The sequence below is a fragment of the Blastocystis hominis genome (assembly GCF_000151665.1).
Source record: "Blastocystis hominis, Singapore isolate B (sub-type 7) whole genome shotgun sequence assembly, scaffold_2".
Classification (NCBI taxonomy): Eukaryota; class Bigyra; order Opalinata; family Blastocystidae; genus Blastocystis; species Blastocystis hominis.
The window spans coordinates 852,661-874,384 of record NW_013171827.1 but is presented as its reverse complement, the minus strand read 5'-3'; the positions used below and the strand labels follow the sequence as shown (position 1 = coordinate 874,384).

Here is a 21,724-nt window from a genome sequence, read left to right as displayed (position 1 = left end):
GAGTTATTCAAAATATAAATATCCAGATTCATCTTAGATGATCATGAAATGGCACAAAATTATGCAATTCCCGCGATCATGGCTTCGCATTAACACTATTAATTCTACCATCGATCAATCGAAAGGATAGAGTTTTATTATACACCAGATAGAGGAATCTGGGTGGAGTAAATCGAGGAAATAGTGTGAAAGGACTATGGAAAGGTAAAAAAGGGTAAAATATCCATGATTCAACTATTTAAATCCACTCGATTTGCTCGTTCGTGCTCTTGTTTTTTACGTACAATGTCAGCATCTGTAAAAATCCATGGCGTTGATGTGCCTGTAACCGCTAGTTGTCAATGCCAACTTCAAGACATTCTCAAAAATCCTAATTTTACAAACTGGGTCAATAGTATTGACGATGGTCTCCTCGTGAAAAGCATTGATATTCAAAATGTTGACTATTTCGGAAATGGAAGAATCGGGTTCATTAAGTTCAAATCTTTAGTGTACAAAGCTTCGAATCCAGAGGGAAGACATGTTCCTGGCATTGTGTTCATGCGTGGACCTTCTGTGGCGATTTTGATCGTTCTCAAGTGTAACGGAAAGAAGTACACGATTTTAACGCGTCAACCGCGCGTGCCTATTGCCAACTCTTGTTTTACCGAAATTCCTGCGGGAGTGTTTGATGGGGAAGCTTTCGGAGGTGTTGCGGCAAAGGAATTAAAGGAAGAAGTTGGACTCAGTATAAATGCATCGGATCTGGTCGATATGACCAAGGAGGTGTACGGTGATCGTTATCCGGGAATGTATCCTTCTCCTGGAGGTTGTGACGAGTACATTAAGCTGTTCTTATACGAGAAGGAGGTGAGCGAGGCCGAGCTGAATTCATTCCAGGACAAAGCCACGGGACTAATGGAGGAAGGTGAATACATTTGTTTGAAGGTGATCGAACTGGATGATCTTGTGCGTGAAACAAGTGATGCCAAGGCTTTGTGCGCTTTAGCACTATACAATCAGCTCCATTTTCTTGATTGTTCTAACAAACAACGAACTCACAGTCTCTGCATTGTGTTCATTCATTCAATTTACTTCAATTCATTCAATTCCTTCATTCATCATTCGCTCTTCTACAGCTTCGTAGCAAACGTCAAATAAGCCGTGTGGCCTCTTCCAATATGCTCTCCCTTTGACAAAATCATCGAAGAAAGCGATTCCATCACATTCTTTGAAGGCACAAACAGCGTCGGTCCTTGATTCTGTTCTTCTTCTTCTTCTTCTTCTTCTTCTTTCTCTTGTGGCTTTTCTTCCCCTTCATTTTCTCTCGCTTCTTCAGGCTCTTCGCGCTTCACAGATCCCTTCGATTCCATCTTCTCGCTTTCATTTACCTCTGCGTTGTTCCCTTCGCCCTCTTCCTTGTTACTTTCCGTCTCCATTGCGCTCGCTTCGCTTCCTTTACCCTTTGCTTTCGCTGCTGCTGCGTTTCGCTCCCGATTTCGATTTCTCGTCGTGTAGCTGTTATTGTTGTCAATGCTATTCAATTCGTACTGGCGTACCAACACTTCCATCGTCTCAATCACTACACCATTACCTTCTCTCCCTCCCATTCCCTACACTCAAATTTATTCTCACGCAGCGTACGGCAGTTCTCCTGCACCTGCTCAATGCAGGGACTAAAACAACAGATTCGGCCGTTGTATTTCAGCACTTCGCAAGCGTGCTTGATCGCTATTTCTCAGTGCAGACATTCGCAAATACCATTGTAAGGCTTGGGAAGGTCCAAAAACACAGCATCCACAGGGTGCTCCGCGTCCACGCACAGCTTTTCGTTCGATTCGTCATGCACCACAAATCCGTCTGTGTAGGCATCACGATGGAACACAGAAATGATATCGCTCAGCCCGTTTCGCTCAAACTCAGCTCGCGCCTCCGTAGCTCGCATTTCGTTGTATTCAAATGTGAACAAATGACCAATGGGAGAGAGCACACGCGCTATATCGGTCGACAACGCACCCGATCCAGTCCCAGACTCTACAACTCTCGAACCCGGCTTGATAAACAAATTGAATATAATAACACTCGCATCGAGAGCGAAAATGATTTGCGTCCGAGTTTTCATCGATCCGGACCACATTTCTGCAGTAGGCCGCAGCATATACAAATATTTATTTCCAGTTTGGGAAGTTATCTGCAAATTAGGAAAGTCGACAAAACAACAACGATCGATCCAAATTCCTTTCCAATCATATCGTCATGAAGGAATGCACCCAAAATACACTGATACTTTTCCCCATGTTTCAAAAAAACAGGAATGATCGAGTCCTTCCTCTCGAATAAAAAGACAAAGTCGCCTTCGGCCGCAACTCGCTTATGAGCAATAAACATTCTACTATTTTGTCCAAACTACAAATCGATACTGTGGGATCCCACCCTTTCTCACACATTCTCCTTTCTATATGTCCCTGTTACGCTCAAGTTTGATTCTCGGAAGATCGCTGCAGAGCTCTGTCCGATGCTTTTCCTCGACTGCAGGAAATGTGATTTTTGTTTTGGGAGCTCCCGGCTCTGGAAAGGGAAAGCACTCTGATCACCTCGTTGCGAAATTCGGAGGATGCCACGTTTCTGTGGGAGAGATTTTGAGAGAAGTACTTGTGCATGCTCTGCATAAATCGGTAGACGGTAAAGACTCCCGGAAAGTACACTGACATGATTAAAAAGCACCTCGACGAGGGAACGCTTGTTCCTACCGACGTGACGATGGAATTGATAAAGGACAAAGTCCTCAGAACAACGAACGGAGTATTGCTGCTGGATGGCTATCCTCGCAACATGTCGAACTACAATGTATTGTTTCTGGTTACAGACTCAACCACAGACCTGGGTCAACGTAATGGGATCTAGCTGCAACGTTCTTGGCTGCCTTTTGTACCAGTGCAGTTACGAGTTCCTGGAGAAGCGATTGTTGGAGCGCGGAAAGGACCAGTACTGTGCTCTCCCTATTGCTTCACTGTAGGGGACGCAGCGATGACAACCTGGATGTGATCAAGCGCCGCTTCTACAGCTACGAACATGAAACAGCGGAGGTGCTGAATCATCTCCGTGAAAAGGTAGAATCGCTGATTTTGTGCGAAGTAGTATCCGATTGAGACGATTTGCACGGAGCCTCCGTTCGAAGAAGCGTAGAAATGAATGAAGACATGGAGTGATGGATAGATTCCCGAATTCGATAAAGGCGTATAAGGCGATTTGTGAGAAGAACGGACTGAAGGTTTGAATCGACGCTGGGAGAATGCAAGAAATTGGGAGTTGAAGAGGTTTAAAGTCGATTGTTTGTTAGATACATTTTTTTTCTTTTATGAATAGTTACTATCAGGAAAGTGTTTTCACGTCGGATTACGATGATCTGATCAGGATAATTGTGTGTTATATGAAAGGTGAAGACGGCATGTTTGGAAATGGGTTTCTTTTAGATGGAAAACAGTTAGGAATGGAGGATTCCAGTGATTTTTAGATTTGAACTCGATTGTTCAGAGCTGACTTATGATATTGTATCTAGCAGAGAACTTCTCTGTCAGAGTAACTATTTTAAGTATCGGCTTGATTTGTGAATCATTTTTAGAAGTAAATTGGAATCCGAGTGGAAAAACGTAAACACAGTAACAATCCGTGTTTCAAGCGAAAAGTAGTACCACTCTGATCAGCACCATGCTGTAGACTCTTCCATGCATTCGGATTGCTGATTCGTTACATCCATCTAAAAGATGTCAATGGAAGTGTGTTCGCAATGGACCAAATGCGCCATCTCCTGCGCCCCAACACAGGACTGGACATTGAGCTCTGCAAAGTGGCAAGTATATTACAATTGGATTCTCTGCAAGATCGACTGCAGAATCTGCTTGTCCAAGGTCTAAATAGCTCAAATTTCATCGCTTCCTGCAAGTACGCATCTGCGTATAATGCGCGTACGGTTCTCTCTGGATGTTTCACTTGGCTCAAAAGGTCTTTAAAACTAATTCGTTTCTCAGCACTAGACACGGGGTTCTTGTGTCGTACAAGAAATCAGACGCAGATACGAGCGAATCGATTCTATTCCTGGCGAAAACCAGCAAGTTCACATATCGCGGAGATGAAATCAACTCCGACATTTTTGACGTGTTGCTTCTCGACGATATCGCAAAACGGAGCAAATTCTTCTCTCCGGGATATCTAAGTAGCGGAGGAAAGCCCTGCGAGTTCGACACCATGACCGAAGAGCAACTCCGCTCCTTTGGAATGAAAAAGTCTTCGTGCGGCTTCGCAGGCACAATTCGGTGTTATATCGAGCGGAACCGAGGTGGAAATCGATGTTTGGATTTTGACTCCACAGCATCGGACAATCCAGATTCCGACGTGTTCCATTTGTATCGTGAAGATTCGAAGGAGTATATCATGTCCGCCGTGGCCATGCCCGGCTCTAGCAACGTAGCGTTCTTCAAAAACCCCAACATCACGGCATCGACGGTTACTGCTCACATCTACGACGAAGACTATCTAGGTGTGATGAAAGGCAACGGCCTGGGCACAGAATTCATTCTATACGACAATGGGCTGAACCCTGCGTTAATCCCCGAGTGCGTCTTTGAGGAAAACCAGCGAAACCAGGTGCTTCGGATCACATACAAAAGCAATATAGCCGGCAGACAGCCGAACTCGATGCAGGTGTTTGCTCCTGCCACCGTAGAAACAGAGATCGAGCGAATGAGCGATAGAGAAAAGAGGATCAAAAGCTTTACAAATCGATGTTAGCCTCGACGTCCCACACGAAGAAAATGATCGGGTTCCGCTCCCCCGAGGTGTTTATAACGCGAAAGCCCGTGTGGTCGGAGGAATTAAAGGGATGGACGTTGTTGTGACTAGGAAGGTTGAATTGTAGGTTAAAGTTCAAAGGGCGTGTGAAGAAGGCGTCCAAACGAAACTTCCAGCTGATCTTGCGAGAAGATAGTGGAGAGTCGTCGCGTAGGGTGGTATTTGAATGGTTCCAAGTCCTAGCGACGGTTTACGTGTGTTTCGGAAAGGTTTCGTCGAAAAAGTACTCGCTGGACTATGCGGCTCCTCTATCCTCCATCCAAGCCTTTGCTGCCGCATTGACGAGTTTTCAAAAGAAAAAGTTAGCTGCCTTGCGTGTTTGTTTAGAATCTTGCGAAAACCAAATGCCCAATGGAATGATGGGAGTTTCATCGAGAGAATCTTCACAAAGGAAAAGATGTTTTTCATTGATTTTATTAAAGGTGATTATAAATGTCGATAGTTAATTTTGCAAAGAACAAGTTCTTTGAGGATGATGATTACGCGTACAACTCTGTTGCTAGAGCTAGAAACGTTTTGTATGATTTTGCTGCCTACTTGATTTCCTAGCGATAACGTGAACCCTGAACATTTTCCTCTGAATATTGATTTGATTCAGGTTTGAATCGAGTTTTGTATGCTTACGAATAGGCCGGTGATATGTATGTCGTCATTGCCGATATTCCTGGAGTTCCTAAGGATCGTGTGAGCGTCCAGGTGAAGGATAACAAGATTATGATCGAAGGAAAGAGAAAGAAGAAGGTGGTTTCTGACGAAGATGTTTATCTTATTGCTGGAAGACGCAACGGTTTCTTTAAGAAGATGATTGAGATGCCCATCGACGCGGACTCGCAGCAGATGGTCGCTAAGATTGAGGATGGAATGCTCATCCTCACCATTCCTCGTGTGAAGACAGTTAATGGTGCTACTTACGTTAGCATCCACTAGACTGGTTTGTTTGAACAAACGTGTAGCAAATAATAGACACTGGAAAGGGATTACTTCTTCTTGGACAGCTTTTCTCTCATCGCCTTCAGAGCGGCCTGCTCCTCCTTTTGCTTGGCCTTGAAAGCCTTGTCTTCCTACAACTAAGCGAACGGCAATAGCGTCTACCTCAGTCTCCACACCCTTTTCGGTCTTCTTTTGCTTCAGAGGTTTCTTCTTGCCACCTAACAATCATCGATTTGCTCTAATCTTTACCTTCCTTTCCAGCCATTGCCTTTTGATTTAATAAACAATTTGGGAGAATTGGAAAAAAGCAAAAGCATCAAATTCCGCGGGGATTTGCCAACAAACAATGGTAAGATTCGCAAAGGATTCGAAGGAGTTCGCGCTTCTCGTTTTCAATGAGTCCCTGAGACAGCAAGTACCTTCCAATAAGACAGAAATGGTAGCAAGTTACTCGAAAGAAGACTGCTCGAGATGATTTCGATATTCCTTATCCGACAACGCGTGATCTAGTTGTTGGATGAACTGTTCGGGAGTATCGTAGAGCAGTCCAGAGATCCCGTCCCGAATCACAGCACTGTTACCCGAATTATTCCTCGCGAAAATGATTTTCTTGGCGGACCAAGCTTCGAGTAACTATCCATCGAATTTCCCTCCTCCCTCCTTACGATCGCTGCAAAGCCCTCTGAAATGCTGGAGTTCACCACGAAGTCCACATCCATGAGCGTGTTTATGAACTTGGTGTGAGGAATTGGGCTACATTCAAGGCATCGATGTTTGCTACGTGGAGTAATACACACCCTCGTACAATTCGCTTTCTTTCTTTCCCGTATACGAAATTCCAATCAAATTCTCGTTGGGGAGGCTCGCAAAGAGGGAGTTGGCATACTCCGCATCGAGAACGGGTCCGATAATGCAGAGCACAACGTTAGGATGAAGTTTGTGGTACTTCGAGAACGCGTCCAGCACGAAGAACACGTCCTTAACCTTTGTTTGATGGGGTGGGAAAAGAAAACAGGCCGAAGCCCGGAGGGCAGAACGAGCAGCTGATGGGAAGCAGTTAACCGCAGAGCGGTTCGGAGCGACGCATCGGGAGAGTGTGGGATCTCTGTGCTCTGAAGGATAGTGTTTTGGATCGAAATAACAACTTGTGGGATCACCGTGATGGGCGGAGCAATCGAATCGGAAAGAAGATCGATCGTTCGTTGTTTCATGGATTCGGTGAACGCGATAATGTGATGCGCGTGCTGCAAAACGTTTTTTACGCGATCGATCTTCGTGGGGTCGTGAATGCTCACGTTGATGTCCGTTCCTCCGAGCATCAGCACGTACGGAACATCGGCGGTCAGCGCGAAAACGCCTGCGCGCAGCGCGTGGATGCAAAACAGGCGATAGAGCGTGCTGCCTTCGTTGTAGCGCTGGTTGTGAAGAATCGCGGCGAGGTTTTGCGATTCGAAGTGGTCGGTTGTGTCGACCATCTGCACGACGAAGCCTAATTCCATGAGAACGGAAGCGATTCGCGTTCCGGTAATGGTATTTCCGGTGCCTTCTTTCAAAGAAAGCATCATCACGATGCGTTTTCCATTGCCAAGCATCGATTTCGATTCACAATTCGATTCTGTTTTCGATTCACAATTCGATTGATGATTCAATTCAGTTTTCGATTCAGTTTTCGACTCACAATTCGATTCACAATTCGATTCACAATTCGATTCACAATTCTTTTCACAATTCTTCTCACTCCTCTTTTCCCTTTTCTCTTCCCTTTTCGATTTCCCAATGTGGCTCGTCGCATACGAGCACAATCGAATTCCCTTATCCAGAATGTTCTGCCGAATGTTCGCATCCACCAGCACCGAGTGCTCGTGCACGCGATCCTCCGACTGGCTGAACGCATCGCACCCGATTCCACACCCCCACTCCGCGCAATCCTCGTGCGGAACCGCGGGATGCGTCTTCCTCTCACTCCCTTCGCTCGTTCCTACCATCAATTCGATCGTTGTCACCGTGGATCGGCTTCGCGGATAGCGCAGACAGCAGTTGATGATGCGCTGCGCCGTCATCGACATGCCGCCGATCGAGCTCCCGATTCCATAGCCACCGAATACGTTGTGTTTGTTGTACACGGGAATCGCGGAAAGCGTCTAGCTTTTGATTGGCGGGGAGAGAGATACGTTCTGGTAGATGAGCTGACGGAAGGATTTGCGCGGATTGGAGTTCATCCAGCTCACTTCGTTCATGTCTTCGGAGAGAAAGCGCGTTTTTGTGATGTGGAATTCTTCCATTACACTGGCGATGGTCTCGGTTAGAGAGGGGTACAGATGGACGTGCTGATGGCCGTCCATATAGCAGGGAGGCTCTCCCATCAGTTCAATAAACTTTTGAATCTAAAATAAAACAAAACAAAAAAGTGAATTCACACCTGATTGCGTAGTTCCGTTTCCACCTCACTAGGAACAATGCGTCCCTCCGTCACAGACTGAATAAATCCTTCCTTCCCGAGAAACTGGACCACACCATTCTCTTCGCGAAGTAACGACGGTATCTGGGACGGCTCTGAAATAGGAATCCCTTCCGAAAGATTTAAGTGCAATCCAATGCAGATTCCCGCTTGTTTCCCTTTCTGTACTGCAGACTCAGCAGACTTTCCATTCACCTGAAAATGATCCTTTTCGAGTCTAGCACATACCATCAAACTGGTTCCCGTTAGAATACCGCGACGAAAACAATCCAAGATAATATCATCACGATACGGAGAATATCTATTCTTCACGGAATGCCGAATCCGATTACCCATAATCATCGGCTGTCACAATAAGTTCCATTTTAATTTTGTCGAAAAGAGGAATACTACGGGTTGTTTAAAATTGAGAACGAATTATGAATTGGGGAAATGGTGAGTTACACAGAGAAAAAGAGGAATTAACGTGTGTTGGATAATAGATAGCTACCTTTGCTGTGTCACCATTATACAAAGTTTTCATCATTATCCCTTAACTCCTTCACGATGCCGTACGAGTAAAAGCTCAACTGCTAGAACAACCTAATAACCGTGACAACTCCAACAACCAATCAGCTTAATCTTAATCTACAAGCATTTCATATTACATTGCTGTCTTTAATTCAAGTTGCTTGTAAGTCCTTATTTCATTTTTGTTAGAACCATATGGTGATATATGTTTCATAGCTGTTTGGCTTCAGTTTGGACTCTTTGAAAACAATCCGATGGAGTGTTGTGTCAATTGATTGTTGTTTCCCTACTCACTAGTGTGTAGATATTGCTTGTAAAGCGCACAAAACGATTTAATGAAAATGGCGCGTCGTACCATCCACCGTCAGAGAGTTCAAGATGAATACGTCGAGGAGAGCGATGAGGACATGTCTAAACGAAGAAAGGTTGAGAAGAATACGTCCGGAATTGAAAACTATAATTTCGGTTTTATTGTTTATGTGTTTTTAGGAATAGAGGATGACGAAGATTATAAGAGAGCTGTTAAAGAATTGCAGAAACAGTTGAAAAATCAATTATTATTAGTGCAAACAGAGTTGAAAATGAGGATTCAAAATGCAAATGAATTAGCTTCATTTGAAGAATCGAGAATCGAAAAATTTTATAATGTAACCAAAGAAATTGCGTTTTAACTAGTAGGATCAGGTCAGTGAATTGAAAAGGCACCAAAACGAAGAAAACCAAATAAAAACGAGAAGTGCAGCGGCAGAGGGTAGAATCGTTCTAATTTCTTGACTGTCAGAAGCACATCATCATCAAATGCTGTCAAGGAGGAATGAACTCGGTACTCAGCATGCTTCAAAAAGTGCTTTGCTTCGTTACCGAATAATCCATAGAAGATCAATGCTATCTGACCGTTCCCCTCAAGGAAGACGAGATGATCTCAGATCTCCTCGAGATGGCTCGGAGCACGCAGGAAATCTGCAAAGCCCAAAATCTCCCGGACATTTCCATCGCCGTTCCGCTCTCTTCCAACCGTCTTTTACTTAATGATCATGTGATCTACCCGAACACCCCGTGCACCATGTATAACGGTTCCTCCAAAACGAGTGGCTGCGCCTTCGTGTCTACGATCGTGAAAGACCGCGATCAGCGCGAGAGACGAAGGGATTTGGAGAGCGGAAGTGTGGACGCGAAGATTGTGATCAAAGTGAGCGCGACGCGGAAGAAGCGCTTCCCGATCAGCGCCCTGCGCACTGGGCAGCTGCGATTGCAGTTTGAAGAACAGGATATAGAGGCCGGACAGAGGCTGCATGAGGAAAGGAGTGAAAGTGAGGAGCAGAGTGTGGAGAAGGAGGAATGGAGTGTTTGTTACAAACAGAACACATGTGTCGCTTTTGGAGAGAGGCTCGCAGAACGGGATGATTGATGGCGTTGTTCATGTAGATAGTGAGGTCGCGATGATTGAGCAGAATATCTGGCATGTCGTACATAAGGTTTTCAACGCAGGCGACGGCCAAACAGTCCACTGCCGTTATTTCATCGGAAACAAAATAGCGTGTCTATACCTCGTTCCCAGAACCAAAAATATAAAATACTTTATGCAAGCGATAGTAATGTTCCAACCGATCGAGCAAAGTATCACATTCATTATCTAGATTGCAGCCACGAAACAAGTCCTACATAGCCAGGACTTCAGAACACCCGGAGAACTAAACAAATGGTCAAAATAGCCAGAGAGCACATCATCCCATCCCTCGATCATCATATCAATCGTAGCTTGTAATGCTTCATCGGCTTCCGGAGAGATGTACCTAACATAAAGTCTGCGGCGGAAAACTACTTCCGCGATAAGTAGCGAAGAATAGACGTCGATTGGATCAGATTCAAACCGTTAATTTTTAATAAGGGCAATTGTCCAAAAGGAAGAGAGCCCTCCGCCAATCCTTTGGATTTTATACTGGGCCAATCGGCTAGCTGAATCGTATGATCAACATAGGGAACGCGAGCCAGGTCAAGCGCCAATCTGATCAGAGTAAAACACAAAAAACCCCTACTTAATGGACTCTCCTTTTCCAATATCTTGGAAATAATATAGATCTACCATAAAAAGAATATAAAAGTAGTGTAAAACCCCACCTGAAACTCCCACCAACTGCGCAAAAAATCGAACATAATTGTGGAAACCAAAATCCCTGCGAATTTCGGAATTGAATTCTTCTTCTTCTTTTTTGTCGGAAGTGATTAGGACCATACTTTTGTCTTAGAGTTTTTTTCCATTTTAGCATGGGAAACTGTAAGTCGCATGAAGCGATATTAGTATCAACTGATCGTACAAACAATCGACTGTTAGTAAAAACTAGAAAATGAGGCAGAAATTAAAACTCTGAAGTTGAAGTTTATGGTAGGTGGTCCTTTCTGTGCATCAGGGTGAAGGCATTAGCAGAGACCCGGAGTGACGAGGGATATATTTTGAGGGAAGACTTCTTTAAGTTTTTTAATCTTCCTGGTCTACTCGGAGGTGAGCTTTGAATGTCCGTGTTAATCGCGCAGAACGATTATTTAAGATGTTTGACGAGGATAGAGACGATAAGATATACTGGACCAGTTTCAAAGAAGGGATAAAGCTGTGTATGTTTGGAACTTCGCAAGAGTTGGATGATTTCATATTCCGGTTCTTCGATCTCGGAGAGTAGAGTGATCGGGGTGTATTTGATTGCTAGTGATGGAGGTATTGACTATGTTGAGTTCAGAACGGTCATGAGCCATCTTCCTCCCAGTATATTCTATGTAACTCTTAAATCTGCCGAGGAACGAAGCAACGCAGCACACAGTAACGCTTTCATCATTTCTGTTCCGTAGATTGGACTGTTAAATACAGCGGCAACATGAACGATCTGGCAGGCCTTCCCCATTCGAAATTTACCCGTAGCCCTCCGATTCCTTCCAAGAAGGAATCAAGATTCTCCTGGATGCCTACTTCACCGGCAATGACGACGTAAAATTCTCTCTCTCTCTTAACTCACATTCCAGCACGCCATGATTAGTTTCCACGATTTCTCGGTCTTCCTTCGCGAGCAAACGCATCTCAACGAGTATTTCCGCGTATCCATTCGATTCGAATTCGAAAAAGTCCATCTTCAACGCGACCAACCGCAACGTGACCTTCAACGGCAACACGATCACCGCCAACTACAACACCTTCATGAACACGCTGAAATCGAACGACCCCTACAAGGCGATTCCCTTCGACACCATCGACTCCGACGTCTACAAAACCCGATCAGACCGGTTCCTTCTCTGCCTCTCGCTGATTGAGTAGCAGCAGCACGGCGAAGCAACGCTACCCGGAGCGCTGGGTGGGCTTCACGCGCGCGTACTGGTGCTTAACGTGCTCGCACTGCCAGAAAGAAGTCCGTTTCTGCAGCATGTGCCAAGGCGAGCTGTTCCCTGTGGACAAAAAGAGCGGGAGCGACGACTCGCTGAAGAAATTGCAGTGCACGGAGTGCCACCGCGTGATCACCATGCGGTTCTGCTCGAGCTGCGGACATCAGTTCCGCGACGAGAAGGTGGACGCGCGCATGGAGATCCCCGGCGTGAACGTGGGCCCAGCGGAGCGGAGCGATGCGTAGAGCGACGTGAAGGAGTACAGCGGCGAGCTCTACACGGCCTCGCTGTTCAACCGGATGAAGAAGAACTTCGTGCGCATCCACAACCAGTTCATGTACATCTACTCGAACGTCTACGCGCAGGCGCCGAACGTCGTGGTCTCCATGGAGAAGGCGACCGTGGAATTGTATTCCTCCTCCGCCGGCGGCGTGACGCGCGTAGGATCGACGATGGGTCGAATCGACGGTCGGGGTATTACGGGTTCCGCATGCAGTTCCCTGCGACGTACAACCGCGAGTTCTTCACGACGAGCCAGCAGGAATGCCAGGACTGGGTGAACGTGATTCGCGATATGACGGAGGTGCGGAAGATCGAGGATTACTACGACATCCGAGAGAAGATCGGAGAGGGTCGCTTCGCGACCGTGTATCGCGTAGGAATGGAGAGAGGCGTCGAGTGAAGTGCGTGGATAAGACGTCGCTGCAGGAATGCGCCGTGAAGGTGATCAATAAGACGAAGCTGACGGAGGTCCGAGGCGTGCAGGGCGTTCCATGTAGAAAGAAGCGGGGCTGATCCAGACGGAGATTGCGATTCTGACGCTGGTGCAGCACAAAAACATCGTGGAGTTGATCGACACGTTCGAATCGAAGGAGGTAAAAACAGAGGGAAACGGTGAGAAACAGTCGATTTATATCGTAATGGAGCTTCTAAAGGGCGGCGAACTGTTCGATCGGATCTGCGGACGATCGATCTTCACGGAGGAAGAAGCCTTCCGCATCATCTACCCGCTCACCGATTGTCTGTGCTATCTGCACCGCATGGGCATCATTCACCGCGATATCAAAGTACTTCTTGTCGGTTGATTCGCCCTAACGCAAAGCCAGAGAATATTCTCTGCAAGGATTCGCTTTTCGACATCAAAATCGGCGATTTCGGACTCAGCAAGCTCGTCTTCCCCGACGAAAAACTCGACTATCCTTGCGGAACCCTCAACTATATCGGTTTCCACGTTTCTCCCTTTTCATCTAGCCCCGGAAGTGATCTCCAAGCAAGGCTACACGACCAAGGCGGACATGTGGTCTTTGGGCGTGATCTTCTATCTTCTGTTCGCTTTGTTGAACGAACTCACGGCTAGATTACGCGGCCGGCTTCCGTTCGACGGGAACAAGCAGGAAGACATCATTAAAGCCATCGTGACCGGACAGCCCGACTACAACAACAGCGCGTTTATCAATCTTTCCTACAACGTTCTCTCTTCTTTTTGGCCAAATCATGCTTGTAGTGCAGAGAAGCCATCAAAGGATTGCTTCAGAAGAACCCGGACATGCGACTCTCCGCGGCGGATTTGATGCAGCATCCCTGGTTCGCGGATATGAACACGCGCATGAAGACCATTCCCTACAAGCCCAAACTCACGCCTTCCGCGTTGTCTCCGCGGCTCATGGACCGAGCCAGCGAGAAGCTCAAGGAGCCTTCGATCACGATTCGCGAGCGAGGGCAGGGCGCCACCCCGCGGGAGAAGGGCTTCACCCCGCGGGAAATGCCGTGGATCGCGAAGGAATCGCCGCGCAGTCCGCGGGAGCGAGAACGCGCGGCGATGAGTCCGAAGGAGAAGGGAAGCAGCGCGTCGGCGTCGCCGTCGCCGAAGGGAAGAGAGAACGATCCGCTGCTGGTGTCCAGGGAGAAGAAGGGAAATGAGGCTGTGGATGTGCCTGCTGCTGTGTTTGCTGTGGATGTGCCTGTTCCTGTTCCTGTTCCTGCTGCTGTGCCTGCTGTGGATGTTCCTGTTCCTGTTCCTGTTCCTGTTCCTGTTCCTGTTCCTGTTCCTGCTGCTGTGGGCAGTGCGAAGGAGGAGAAGAAGGAAAACAATTATTCCGCGGTGATGAATCCGACGGAGGAGAAGGAAACCGAAGCTTCTGCAGCGATTCCGAAGGAAGAGAAACCCGCCGATGTGGCTTCGGGTCCTCTGGCGAACAAGCATCAGTCGTCGCTTGAAGTCAACGCCAGCGACTCGCCGCGTAGTCCAGTGGACATGTAGTGTTCTGTTTGTGACAAACACGACATTTCAAATGATTCTTATCGCTGTGCTTCACGCGCCGCCCCGGATTGGTCTGCTGACAAACCGGACAGTCGGGACACACCGGGCAATCCGGCTTGCAGAACCAGTGATTCTGCTTGCAATACACCGGATACTCCTTTCCACCGTTCAAACAATAATAGCACCAATGATATTCACGACCCTGCATCTTGCACCCCGGACAACCTCCCGTTCCGTATCCAATATGATGGCATTCATCGCCGTAGTAATGCGTCACTGGCGTGTGGCACATCGGGCACCGGCGAAAGGACTGGTCGTCCTCCAAGTCTTCTTTGTGAGGACACTCGCCGTTCTTCGCTTCCTCGTTGCAATGCCGGCAAAACTCGCGCTGGCAGGTCGGGCAGCGCACCACTTTCTGCTCGGAGATCGGCGGAACGCCTTCGATGATCGCGCCGCAGCGAGGAAGAGGGCAGATGCAGCCTGGAGCAATCAGCAGACATCGAAAGGAATACGGTTTTGGTCGAGGTGAGTGCGGTATTCTAGCATTTTCTCGTTTAGAAGCTTCCAGTTGGAGCTGCCGCCAAGACGAAGAAGATCGAGAGGATGCGGGATATTGCAGTCTGCAAAGCAACGCATGATGAAGCTTTTTGTAAACTCGTCATACACCACATTTTTAAACGTTTTACAACAATCCTAGAGCTTACAGCCAAATCAACACAACGACAGCTGCATAACTAGAAAAACAGCCTAAACACAATTTATGACCACACGACAGTTCCACCATAAAAGTCATATCTGAACAAAATGCCTCCATCTCGCACCACTCCGGTTCTTCATCCGGGTCCTCAGGCACGGGAGCTAATTTCACACTAGGTAATGCAGAGCAAATATGTTTACATTCCTAGGATCACACATAGTAGAAAAAAAGTACGCGGCAAGAAACAATGATATTTGGGTGCACAATTGTATCACACACGAGGCAAACATTAGTTTCATGATCAATGCAATCCTCAGACTCGCACAGAGGGCAAATATACGTCTAGACGTAAGGATTCAGTGAGAGAAGGACTTCACGGCCGCGGCGGATTCGAACGATTTCTTTATCATTCCATAGCTGAAAATCCTTCGCTTGATATTTGCATTCCGCTTCTGTTTTCTAAAAATGAGAGTCTGGACTCATATTCCACTTCACAATGAGGACACACGACAAAGAATAAACTCATTTTGCTTTCTTTTGGGGAGTTTCGCTTTTGTATTTCTTACTCTTCTAGTTTCTCACAGTTAGCCACTCTTTTCTGTAACGAATTTGCTCATCGTATTTATTGCGTAGAACTATGCAGCACGATGATCTCATCTGGCAAATCATCAACAATGAGTTTTGCTCGTTCAAATCAAAGTTAAGGCAGGAGAAACAAGCATTCTGCAGAAATCCATACAATGTGGCTGGAATTTGCTCGAGAAAGCACTGCCCGTTAGCAAACTCGCGATATGCGACAATTCGTGAGGAAAAGGGAAAATGCTATCTGTACTTGGCTCTTCTAGAAGTGATTCTTATATATATAGATATATGAAAACGATCGAGCGAGCTCATACTCCCAAGAATCTCTGGGAAAAAGTCGAGTTGTCGGAGAATAAAAATGAAGCTATATCACAAATTGAGAAAAACTTGCAGTACTGGCCCAAGTTCCTCATCTCCAAGAACAAGAAGCGTTTGCTGCGAATTCGCCAGTATTTGAAGAAGATGCGAAAGCTGCGTCAGCGCGTGCAGTTTGCGATTCACTCTGTGTTTTCTCTCTAGACCTGAACTGGAGCGAATCAACCGAAAGACCGAAAAGCGCGAAGCGGTTCGCGAGAAGAAGGCAGAAAGCGTGGCGAAGCTGGAGAAATCGATCGAGTCGGAGCTGCTGGATCGTCTGAAGAAGGGAACGTACGGAGATATCTACAACTTTGCTCCGGAAGAGTTCAATAACATGCTGGATGAGCATCAGGGTGAGAATGGGAAGGGAGTTTGATCGTAGAAAGCGAGCCAGAAATCGAAGACGAGTTCATTGAGGATTACGACGATGAGGAAGAAGAGGAGGATATGGAAGAGATGGGAGATCGCATGGAGTCGAAGTTTGATGGGAAATTGTGGGGGTTGAGAGGAGGATTGATGGATAGACCGAAGTCTGGAAGCCATGTGGAGATGGAGTATGAAGAGGAGGAGAATGATCCCGAGTTGGAGGAAAATTAGTGTGCTTTTATTCATTTTTGGGTGTTTGTTGGATGCAGAGAGTGAAATGGAGTGGATTGGCAGAGAACGAGGAGAGATGAATTGAATCGGAGAATATTAACAAATAATCAAGGAAGGTATTGCATTCAAATCGATTCGATGCTTTTCTGCCTGTTTCTTATTTCTTTCTTCCTTTTTTTCAAATCACTCAAACCACCAATCACACATTCCTCTTCCACTTGCATGTCAAACAAACAATCGAAAAGACTATCATACATTATTCAATCGCTTTTCCAAACACAAAATGAACACAATGCACCAGCTGCGTGAAATAACTCTCCTCTCCTTCCTCGATCACTTCTACCCATCACTTCTCCATTCCACTCTCACCTTTCCTCGCCTTCTCCACCAATTCCGCATACCGACTTCGCACAATCTTCATAAACCCATCGCTCTTCATCAATTGATCCACGCAACTCGTTTCCTGCTGCTCCTTCCCCACTCTACTCCTCATCCTTTCTCCGTTTCCCTACTGCAGCAGCTTGAAATACGATTCCACCAGCGCGTATTGGGACTCCCATTCCACGCTCGTGAGATCCTGCATCGCCTGCGAGCACACATTGGCGGTCGACAACGCGGGCTGCGTAGGGAACTGCGAGAGAAGATTGCGATACAGCAGCAACGCCTTCTTCTTTCTCTCCACGTCGTCGCTCAGAATGCTTTGCTCCACCAAGCGGATTCCGTTCCGCTCGATGAATCGCTCCGCCATGGGTTTGAAATGGCTCACGATCGCGTTGATGCCAAAGAAACTCTTTCGCTGCAGCGATTCGTCGCTGCTCGCACTGAGATTCATCAAAGCGTGCAGCGCTTTTTCACACAGAGAGAGGTCCGAAATCGACAGAGCGTTCTTGTAGAGTGTGGACACCGATACAATGGAACCTGCGAGCAAGGAGGAAGGAGCATTCGAGGCGGAAAGAGTCACGAGCGAATCCACCAAGAGCGACTCGCCGCCCATTTTGAGCAAATCCTCCACGTTGTCGACGTCCTACACAGAAAGGAAGAAGAAAACGGCGCACCAGAATCAGCCATTCGATGTCTGCGAGCGTTTGCTGGTATTCTGAAACGAAGGAAGCGTTTCCTAGCTGCGTAGCCAGTTGGGGAGAAAGAGACCGCAGCGTTTGGAGACGTTCTGCGAGAATCTCAGCATGTGGAATGAAGGAAAACTCCCAACACTCTCAAAATTCGCAAAACAATCATCGAAAGGATATCTCCTCGCACATCCTTCAAAGCGTCCGCGATGGCTTTCTGACGCTGCTCCCACACTCTGTCGATGATCGCCTTCTTCTCTGCGTCGGAGAGAGTGGAATAGGATTTCAACTCCTCGAGGGGTTCTGGGAGAGACTACAACTAAGCGGAGAAACGAAGAAATACCAAGAGCACTCTCTCTTTCATTTGGTCGGGAGACTCGTTGGACTTCGATTCATCCCTTTTCTTGAACAACACAACGAACAAACCTACTTGTTGAGGAGACTGTCAGCAATGATTTTGGCTAGCTTATCTGCTTCTTCATCCACCGGCTTTATTTCCGGAGTCGAAGAAACAACCAATCCTTGATTTGTCGTTGTTTCAACTCCATCATCCAGTTTTGCGTACTTTTTGTGTGTGTTAAAGTCCATTCGGATCTTCAGCCCCTATTCCATAAAGCCCCCCAAAACAGCTGAAAACCTTGGGAACAGCTTGGCCAGGCAGCACTTCTTGCCATTCGTTTGTAGGAACAAAGGGAGGCACTTTTGTATTTTTAAATTGGTAAAAGGCAGCGAGCGAAGCAATGGCAGCCGCTGCGAATGAAATTACATAAATTGCCTTTCGATAAGAATAAGTCATTTCAAAAAATCAATAAAAGTGTTCAGACAGACAAGGTTCTAGAACTTTCTGCCTTTTTGCATGATTCTATGTAAGCAGCAAAATGGAATTCATCTCTCTATTCTTCCTTCCTTCTTTTTCATGTACTTCAATCAAAAAGTCTTCCGAATTTCTGTATTGCACAAATTCCTCCCATTTTTACCAATTCTTGCGTTGTCCTTTTCTCTAAAACTATCCATTCATTCTCGTTTTGTATGAGTGACAAAGAGAATACTTGTAGGGCTCTTCTATGGGGATCATCCATAGTGGAAACCAAGCAGGAAACAACTCCCTTCCTTCAAATCTTCTGGGATTTGGCCGAAGTGGACATAAAAAAGAGAGAAATCGCTACGAGAGATTTGCTGAGTTATTTACGCGAACATCAAGTTCCTGCAGAGCAGGAGCAGTTCCCTGGATGTTCTCGCGACATGATTTACACAATAAAGAGACTTTGTAATGGTATTTGCTCCCGAAATGATGGAGCTCGGCAAGGTTTTTCGTTGGCGTTAACATATCCATTGGAAATCATACTCTGCACGCTTCCCTAACGTTTTAGGTGTGTTTTGCAGTTTTTCCCGAATGTTCCTCTCAGTAGCGTATATACGACGATAATGGAGTCCAGCACTATAGAGGGAAGCATGAAGCGAGCTGAGAAGCGCGATCAAGTGTTCGGTCGTTTGTTTGGTATTTTGTCGCTTTTCCGTTCCACTCGTTTTATGAAAGAGCCTCCATCCGAGGAAATTCGTTCGATCGTTGAAAAGTGTGTGGAGGAAGTCGTTGGCTATTACAAGCAAAAGCAATGGCTGCGTGAAATCAGCGTTGAAACGCTGATTACCATTCTGAAGTTCAGCCACGACGACTTGATTCCTCTCATTCTCAGCAACTCGCTTTCTCTGTATATCGAATCTCGACCAAACGAAGAGAACGAGGAGCTGCTGATTCCCCTTCCTTTCACTCCTTCTTCTCTCCAACTCCTTCTCCAAGTCCAGCTTCTTCTCCACGACAAGCACATTGAATTCGACGACGAGAACGTGAGACGCACATTTGTGGAGAACGCCGAAGTGAATCCGCACCACTTAAAGCAATTGGTGAGCGTGTATCGCGACTCTTCGTTCACCTTCCCGAAGCTCCACGCGCTCTGGACTGTCACGGTCGACTACTTGAAGCAATTCGCAGAGGACTGGGAAGAGTCGCTTCTGAAATGGTGGGACGCCATTACGACGCAGGTGTTATCGATGTCTGCAGAGCGCGGAGGGTACTTTGCAGCCGGTTCGTTGGCTAATCGATCGTAGAATGGTGCTGAAAGCCTTCGAGCTGCTGTTTCCTCTGGTGTCCACCGATCAGATCCACCGACTGCTCAACAACCGACTGCTTCGCCTCGTCTGCTCCAACGTGCGAAACAGCAAAAGTCTGCTTCGTTCCCAGACGCTCCACTTGCTGAACTTCCTGGTTTCGGTCCTTTTCCTGCCTTGAAGTCACGCGTAGAGCACCGAGCAGGACTCCAATCGCCGCGTTGTGCTGCTCAACATTCTGCTGAACAACGTGGGACTGGACTTCGATAAGCGGACGGGAACGACGACGTGTCGCCAGCTGCTGGCTTCGCTGCACGTCGAGGATCTCGGCGACTTCCTCAGCCGCTGCTACCGCCTTTTCTTGCAGCCCCAAGCGAACGGTAGGCGCTGGAAGCGGTCTTGAAGGTAGATAAAAACCCGATCAGTGTGGAGAGAGAGGAGGAATCGACGGAGGAATCGACGGAGGAATCGGACAGAGAGCGCGACGTGGCGACTTCGCGACGTCGCTGGGCGCTGGACAACTTGTACAGCGTGGTGTCGACGAACGCGTCGATGGATCCGATGGTGCTGGAGCGATTCTTGCTGACTCTTTGCTGCACGGAGATCGATGAGGAGCAATCGACTGAGCAATCGAAGGCTGACGTCAGTCGCTGTGATTTCCTCCACGCGGACTTCCTGAGCGATCTGAAGTCGTTCTGCCGGCCCGCGCTGAGCGACGCGGTCCGTTCGCACGCGCAGTCGCTCTTGTTCTCCGTGCTGCGCAGCCTGGCGCAGAAGACGGAGGACGGATCGCAGGCGGGTGTTTCAAAGGAGAAGGAGCTGTATGTGTACTTGGTGCTGCAGGAGTATCAGCGACTGGAGGCGCGAATTCGATCGACGGAGGGCGTTTCGCTGGTTCATGAGTGGGAGGAAGGGGAAACGGAGGTCCGTTCGAAGCTGCTGGCGAGTGTGGAGACGCTGGTGGAGAAGATAAAGAAGGAGGACTCGAAGCAGGAAGTGATGTTTACGAATCTGCTGATCAACATTGCGATCGAGCAGATCTTTAAACCGGAGTATTCGCAGTTCATTCCGGATGTTTTGGAGTGTTATGAGCAGTTTTCGGCGACGAAACGCCGCGATGACGAGCGGCCGATCGCGGTGTTGCTGGAAGTGGTGCTGATTCTGCTTCGAACGAGCAGCAAAGTGCTGCGAGACAACGCGGTGAAGCTGTTTGGAGGGCTGTGCGAGGATTTGACGGAGGAGGATGTGAACGATATGCTGCAAGTGTTCTGGACGAACGAAAGTTTGGAGGAAGAAGACGAAGAGGAAGAAGATGGAGAAGAAGAAAGCGAAGAGATGGAAATTGAAATGAGTGAAGACGAAAGTGAAGCCAAAGAAGAAGAAGAAGAAGAAAAAGAAGAGGAAGAAGAAGAAGAAGAAGAAGAAGAAAGCGAAGATATAGAATCCAGTGAAGAAAATGAATCTTCGAAAGAGAAAGAAGCGGGTCCCGAGGAAGATTCCGACGTGGATTGGGATCAAGAAGTCGTTGTTTTCCCTTCTCTTTACCTCTAGTTGACTCCCGCTTTCGAAAAGCGAATGAAACTCGACGACCGCGCGATCGCCAAAGTGCTTCGCACTCGCCAGGATCAAGCCAAACTTCGCAAAGCGACGGCTCTCGAGCTGGCGACTTTCAAATCGCGGATCATCGACCTCGTCGAGAGCTTCGTTGTGAAACATCCGAACCATGCGTTGATCAGCAACTTCACCGTGTCGCTCGCTGATATCTGCCAGAATGCGCTGGTCGCTTCGATTCGATTCGTTGAGTCGTAGAAAGAGAGCGAAGAGAACGCGTTGTCCAATCGCATTTTCGGTCTTCTTCGCAACAAAATCGTGAAGAACTGCTCGCTCCCCGCTTCCTGCTTCCTCGACACCGCCGACAAAACCGAGCAGGCGATGCGCAAACTCGTCGATTTATCGCTGGCAGGCTC

The 21,724-nt window shown here is 47.3% G+C and overlaps 13 protein-coding genes; 7 read left to right on the top strand and 6 right to left on the bottom strand.

Annotated features, from left to right (window-relative positions):
* Positions 1 to 225: 225 nt before the first annotated feature.
* Positions 226 to 988, top strand: GSBLH_T00002693001 (uncharacterized protein; the record flags this gene model as incomplete). The annotated part of the gene is made up of 2 exons (XM_013041182.1): positions 226 to 919; positions 963 to 988. The coding sequence occupies 2 exons, from the start codon at positions 226 to 228 to the stop codon at positions 986 to 988; spliced, it is 720 nt and encodes a 239-aa protein (XP_012896636.1).
* A 124-nt stretch (positions 989 to 1,112) lies between these two features.
* GSBLH_T00002692001 (uncharacterized protein) lies at positions 1,113 to 2,367 on the bottom strand (the record flags this gene model as incomplete). Its single annotated transcript, XM_013041181.1, has 4 exons — positions 1,113 to 1,561; positions 1,597 to 1,710; positions 1,741 to 2,170; positions 2,203 to 2,367. The coding sequence occupies 4 exons, from the start codon at positions 2,365 to 2,367 to the stop codon at positions 1,113 to 1,115; spliced, it is 1,158 nt and encodes a 385-aa protein (XP_012896635.1).
* Positions 2,368 to 2,438: 71 nt separating this feature from the next.
* On the top strand, positions 2,439 to 4,767 carry GSBLH_T00006476001 (Adenylate kinase; the record flags this gene model as incomplete). Its single annotated transcript, XM_013041180.1, has 11 exons — positions 2,439 to 2,627; positions 2,659 to 2,826; positions 2,858 to 2,964; positions 2,996 to 3,089; positions 3,118 to 3,161; positions 3,196 to 3,250; positions 3,320 to 3,429; positions 3,494 to 3,571; positions 3,602 to 3,664; positions 3,697 to 3,933; positions 4,008 to 4,767. The coding sequence occupies 11 exons, from the start codon at positions 2,439 to 2,441 to the stop codon at positions 4,765 to 4,767; spliced, it is 1,905 nt and encodes a 634-aa protein (XP_012896634.1).
* Positions 4,768 to 5,259: 492 nt separating this feature from the next.
* GSBLH_T00002691001 (uncharacterized protein) lies at positions 5,260 to 5,754 on the top strand (the record flags this gene model as incomplete). Its single annotated transcript, XM_013041179.1, has 3 exons — positions 5,260 to 5,345; positions 5,377 to 5,425; positions 5,458 to 5,754. The coding sequence occupies 3 exons, from the start codon at positions 5,260 to 5,262 to the stop codon at positions 5,752 to 5,754; spliced, it is 432 nt and encodes a 143-aa protein (XP_012896633.1).
* Positions 5,755 to 5,779: 25 nt separating this feature from the next.
* On the bottom strand, positions 5,780 to 6,476 carry GSBLH_T00002690001 (uncharacterized protein; the record flags this gene model as incomplete). XM_013041178.1 has 4 exons in its annotated part: positions 5,780 to 5,888; positions 5,920 to 6,176; positions 6,209 to 6,390; positions 6,423 to 6,476. The coding sequence occupies 3 exons, from the start codon at positions 6,474 to 6,476 to the stop codon at positions 6,074 to 6,076; spliced, it is 339 nt and encodes a 112-aa protein (XP_012896632.1). The 3' UTR covers positions 5,780 to 5,888; positions 5,920 to 6,073.
* A 1,694-nt stretch (positions 6,477 to 8,170) lies between these two features.
* Positions 8,171 to 8,579, bottom strand: GSBLH_T00002689001 (uncharacterized protein; the record flags this gene model as incomplete). The annotated part of the gene is made up of 3 exons (XM_013041177.1): positions 8,171 to 8,410; positions 8,444 to 8,516; positions 8,548 to 8,579. The coding sequence occupies 3 exons, from the start codon at positions 8,577 to 8,579 to the stop codon at positions 8,171 to 8,173; spliced, it is 345 nt and encodes a 114-aa protein (XP_012896631.1).
* Positions 8,580 to 10,266: 1,687 nt separating this feature from the next.
* GSBLH_T00006475001 (uncharacterized protein) lies at positions 10,267 to 10,958 on the bottom strand (the record flags this gene model as incomplete). The annotated part of the gene is made up of 4 exons (XM_013041176.1): positions 10,267 to 10,358; positions 10,388 to 10,518; positions 10,548 to 10,804; positions 10,857 to 10,958. The coding sequence occupies 4 exons, from the start codon at positions 10,956 to 10,958 to the stop codon at positions 10,267 to 10,269; spliced, it is 582 nt and encodes a 193-aa protein (XP_012896630.1).
* A 1,219-nt stretch (positions 10,959 to 12,177) lies between these two features.
* GSBLH_T00002688001 (uncharacterized protein) lies at positions 12,178 to 14,352 on the top strand. XM_013041175.1 has 10 exons: positions 12,178 to 12,306; positions 12,339 to 12,500; positions 12,536 to 12,746; positions 12,776 to 12,841; positions 12,871 to 12,966; positions 12,997 to 13,158; positions 13,194 to 13,314; positions 13,343 to 13,418; positions 13,449 to 13,560; positions 13,596 to 14,352. The coding sequence occupies exons 2-10, from the start codon at positions 12,391 to 12,393 to the stop codon at positions 14,349 to 14,351; spliced, it is 1,710 nt and encodes a 569-aa protein (XP_012896629.1). The 5' UTR covers positions 12,178 to 12,306; positions 12,339 to 12,390; the 3' UTR covers position 14,352.
* A 332-nt stretch (positions 14,353 to 14,684) lies between these two features.
* GSBLH_T00002687001 (uncharacterized protein) lies at positions 14,685 to 15,509 on the bottom strand. XM_013041174.1 has 5 exons: positions 15,421 to 15,509; positions 15,283 to 15,390; positions 15,076 to 15,252; positions 14,864 to 15,044; positions 14,685 to 14,831 (listed from the first exon to the last, which is right to left on the bottom strand). The coding sequence occupies exons 1-3, from the start codon at positions 15,456 to 15,458 to the stop codon at positions 15,216 to 15,218; spliced, it is 183 nt and encodes a 60-aa protein (XP_012896628.1). The 5' UTR covers positions 15,459 to 15,509; the 3' UTR covers positions 14,685 to 14,831; positions 14,864 to 15,044; positions 15,076 to 15,215.
* A 176-nt stretch (positions 15,510 to 15,685) lies between these two features.
* On the top strand, positions 15,686 to 16,602 carry GSBLH_T00002686001 (uncharacterized protein; the record flags this gene model as incomplete). XM_013041173.1 has 5 exons in its annotated part: positions 15,686 to 15,876; positions 15,915 to 16,118; positions 16,150 to 16,340; positions 16,370 to 16,481; positions 16,512 to 16,602. The coding sequence occupies 5 exons, from the start codon at positions 15,686 to 15,688 to the stop codon at positions 16,582 to 16,584; spliced, it is 771 nt and encodes a 256-aa protein (XP_012896627.1). The 3' UTR covers positions 16,585 to 16,602.
* A 222-nt stretch (positions 16,603 to 16,824) lies between these two features.
* On the bottom strand, positions 16,825 to 17,272 carry GSBLH_T00002685001 (uncharacterized protein). XM_013041172.1 has 3 exons: positions 17,097 to 17,272; positions 16,954 to 17,066; positions 16,825 to 16,923 (listed from the first exon to the last, which is right to left on the bottom strand). Exons 1-3 carry the CDS (start codon positions 17,165 to 17,167, stop codon positions 16,841 to 16,843), a joined length of 267 nt encoding a protein of 88 aa, XP_012896626.1. The 5' UTR covers positions 17,168 to 17,272; the 3' UTR covers positions 16,825 to 16,840.
* A 1,408-nt stretch (positions 17,273 to 18,680) lies between these two features.
* GSBLH_T00006474001 (uncharacterized protein) lies at positions 18,681 to 20,160 on the top strand (the record flags this gene model as incomplete). The annotated part of the gene is made up of 6 exons (XM_013041171.1): positions 18,681 to 18,702; positions 18,733 to 18,964; positions 19,022 to 19,720; positions 19,758 to 19,857; positions 19,891 to 19,914; positions 19,951 to 20,160. The coding sequence occupies 6 exons, from the start codon at positions 18,681 to 18,683 to the stop codon at positions 20,158 to 20,160; spliced, it is 1,287 nt and encodes a 428-aa protein (XP_012896625.1).
* Positions 20,161 to 20,309: 149 nt separating this feature from the next.
* Positions 20,310 to 21,308, top strand: GSBLH_T00002684001 (uncharacterized protein; the record flags this gene model as incomplete). The annotated part of the gene is made up of 1 exon (XM_013041170.1): positions 20,310 to 21,308. One exon carries the CDS (start codon positions 20,310 to 20,312, stop codon positions 21,306 to 21,308), a length of 999 nt encoding a protein of 332 aa, XP_012896624.1.
* Positions 21,309 to 21,724: the final 416 nt, after the last annotated feature.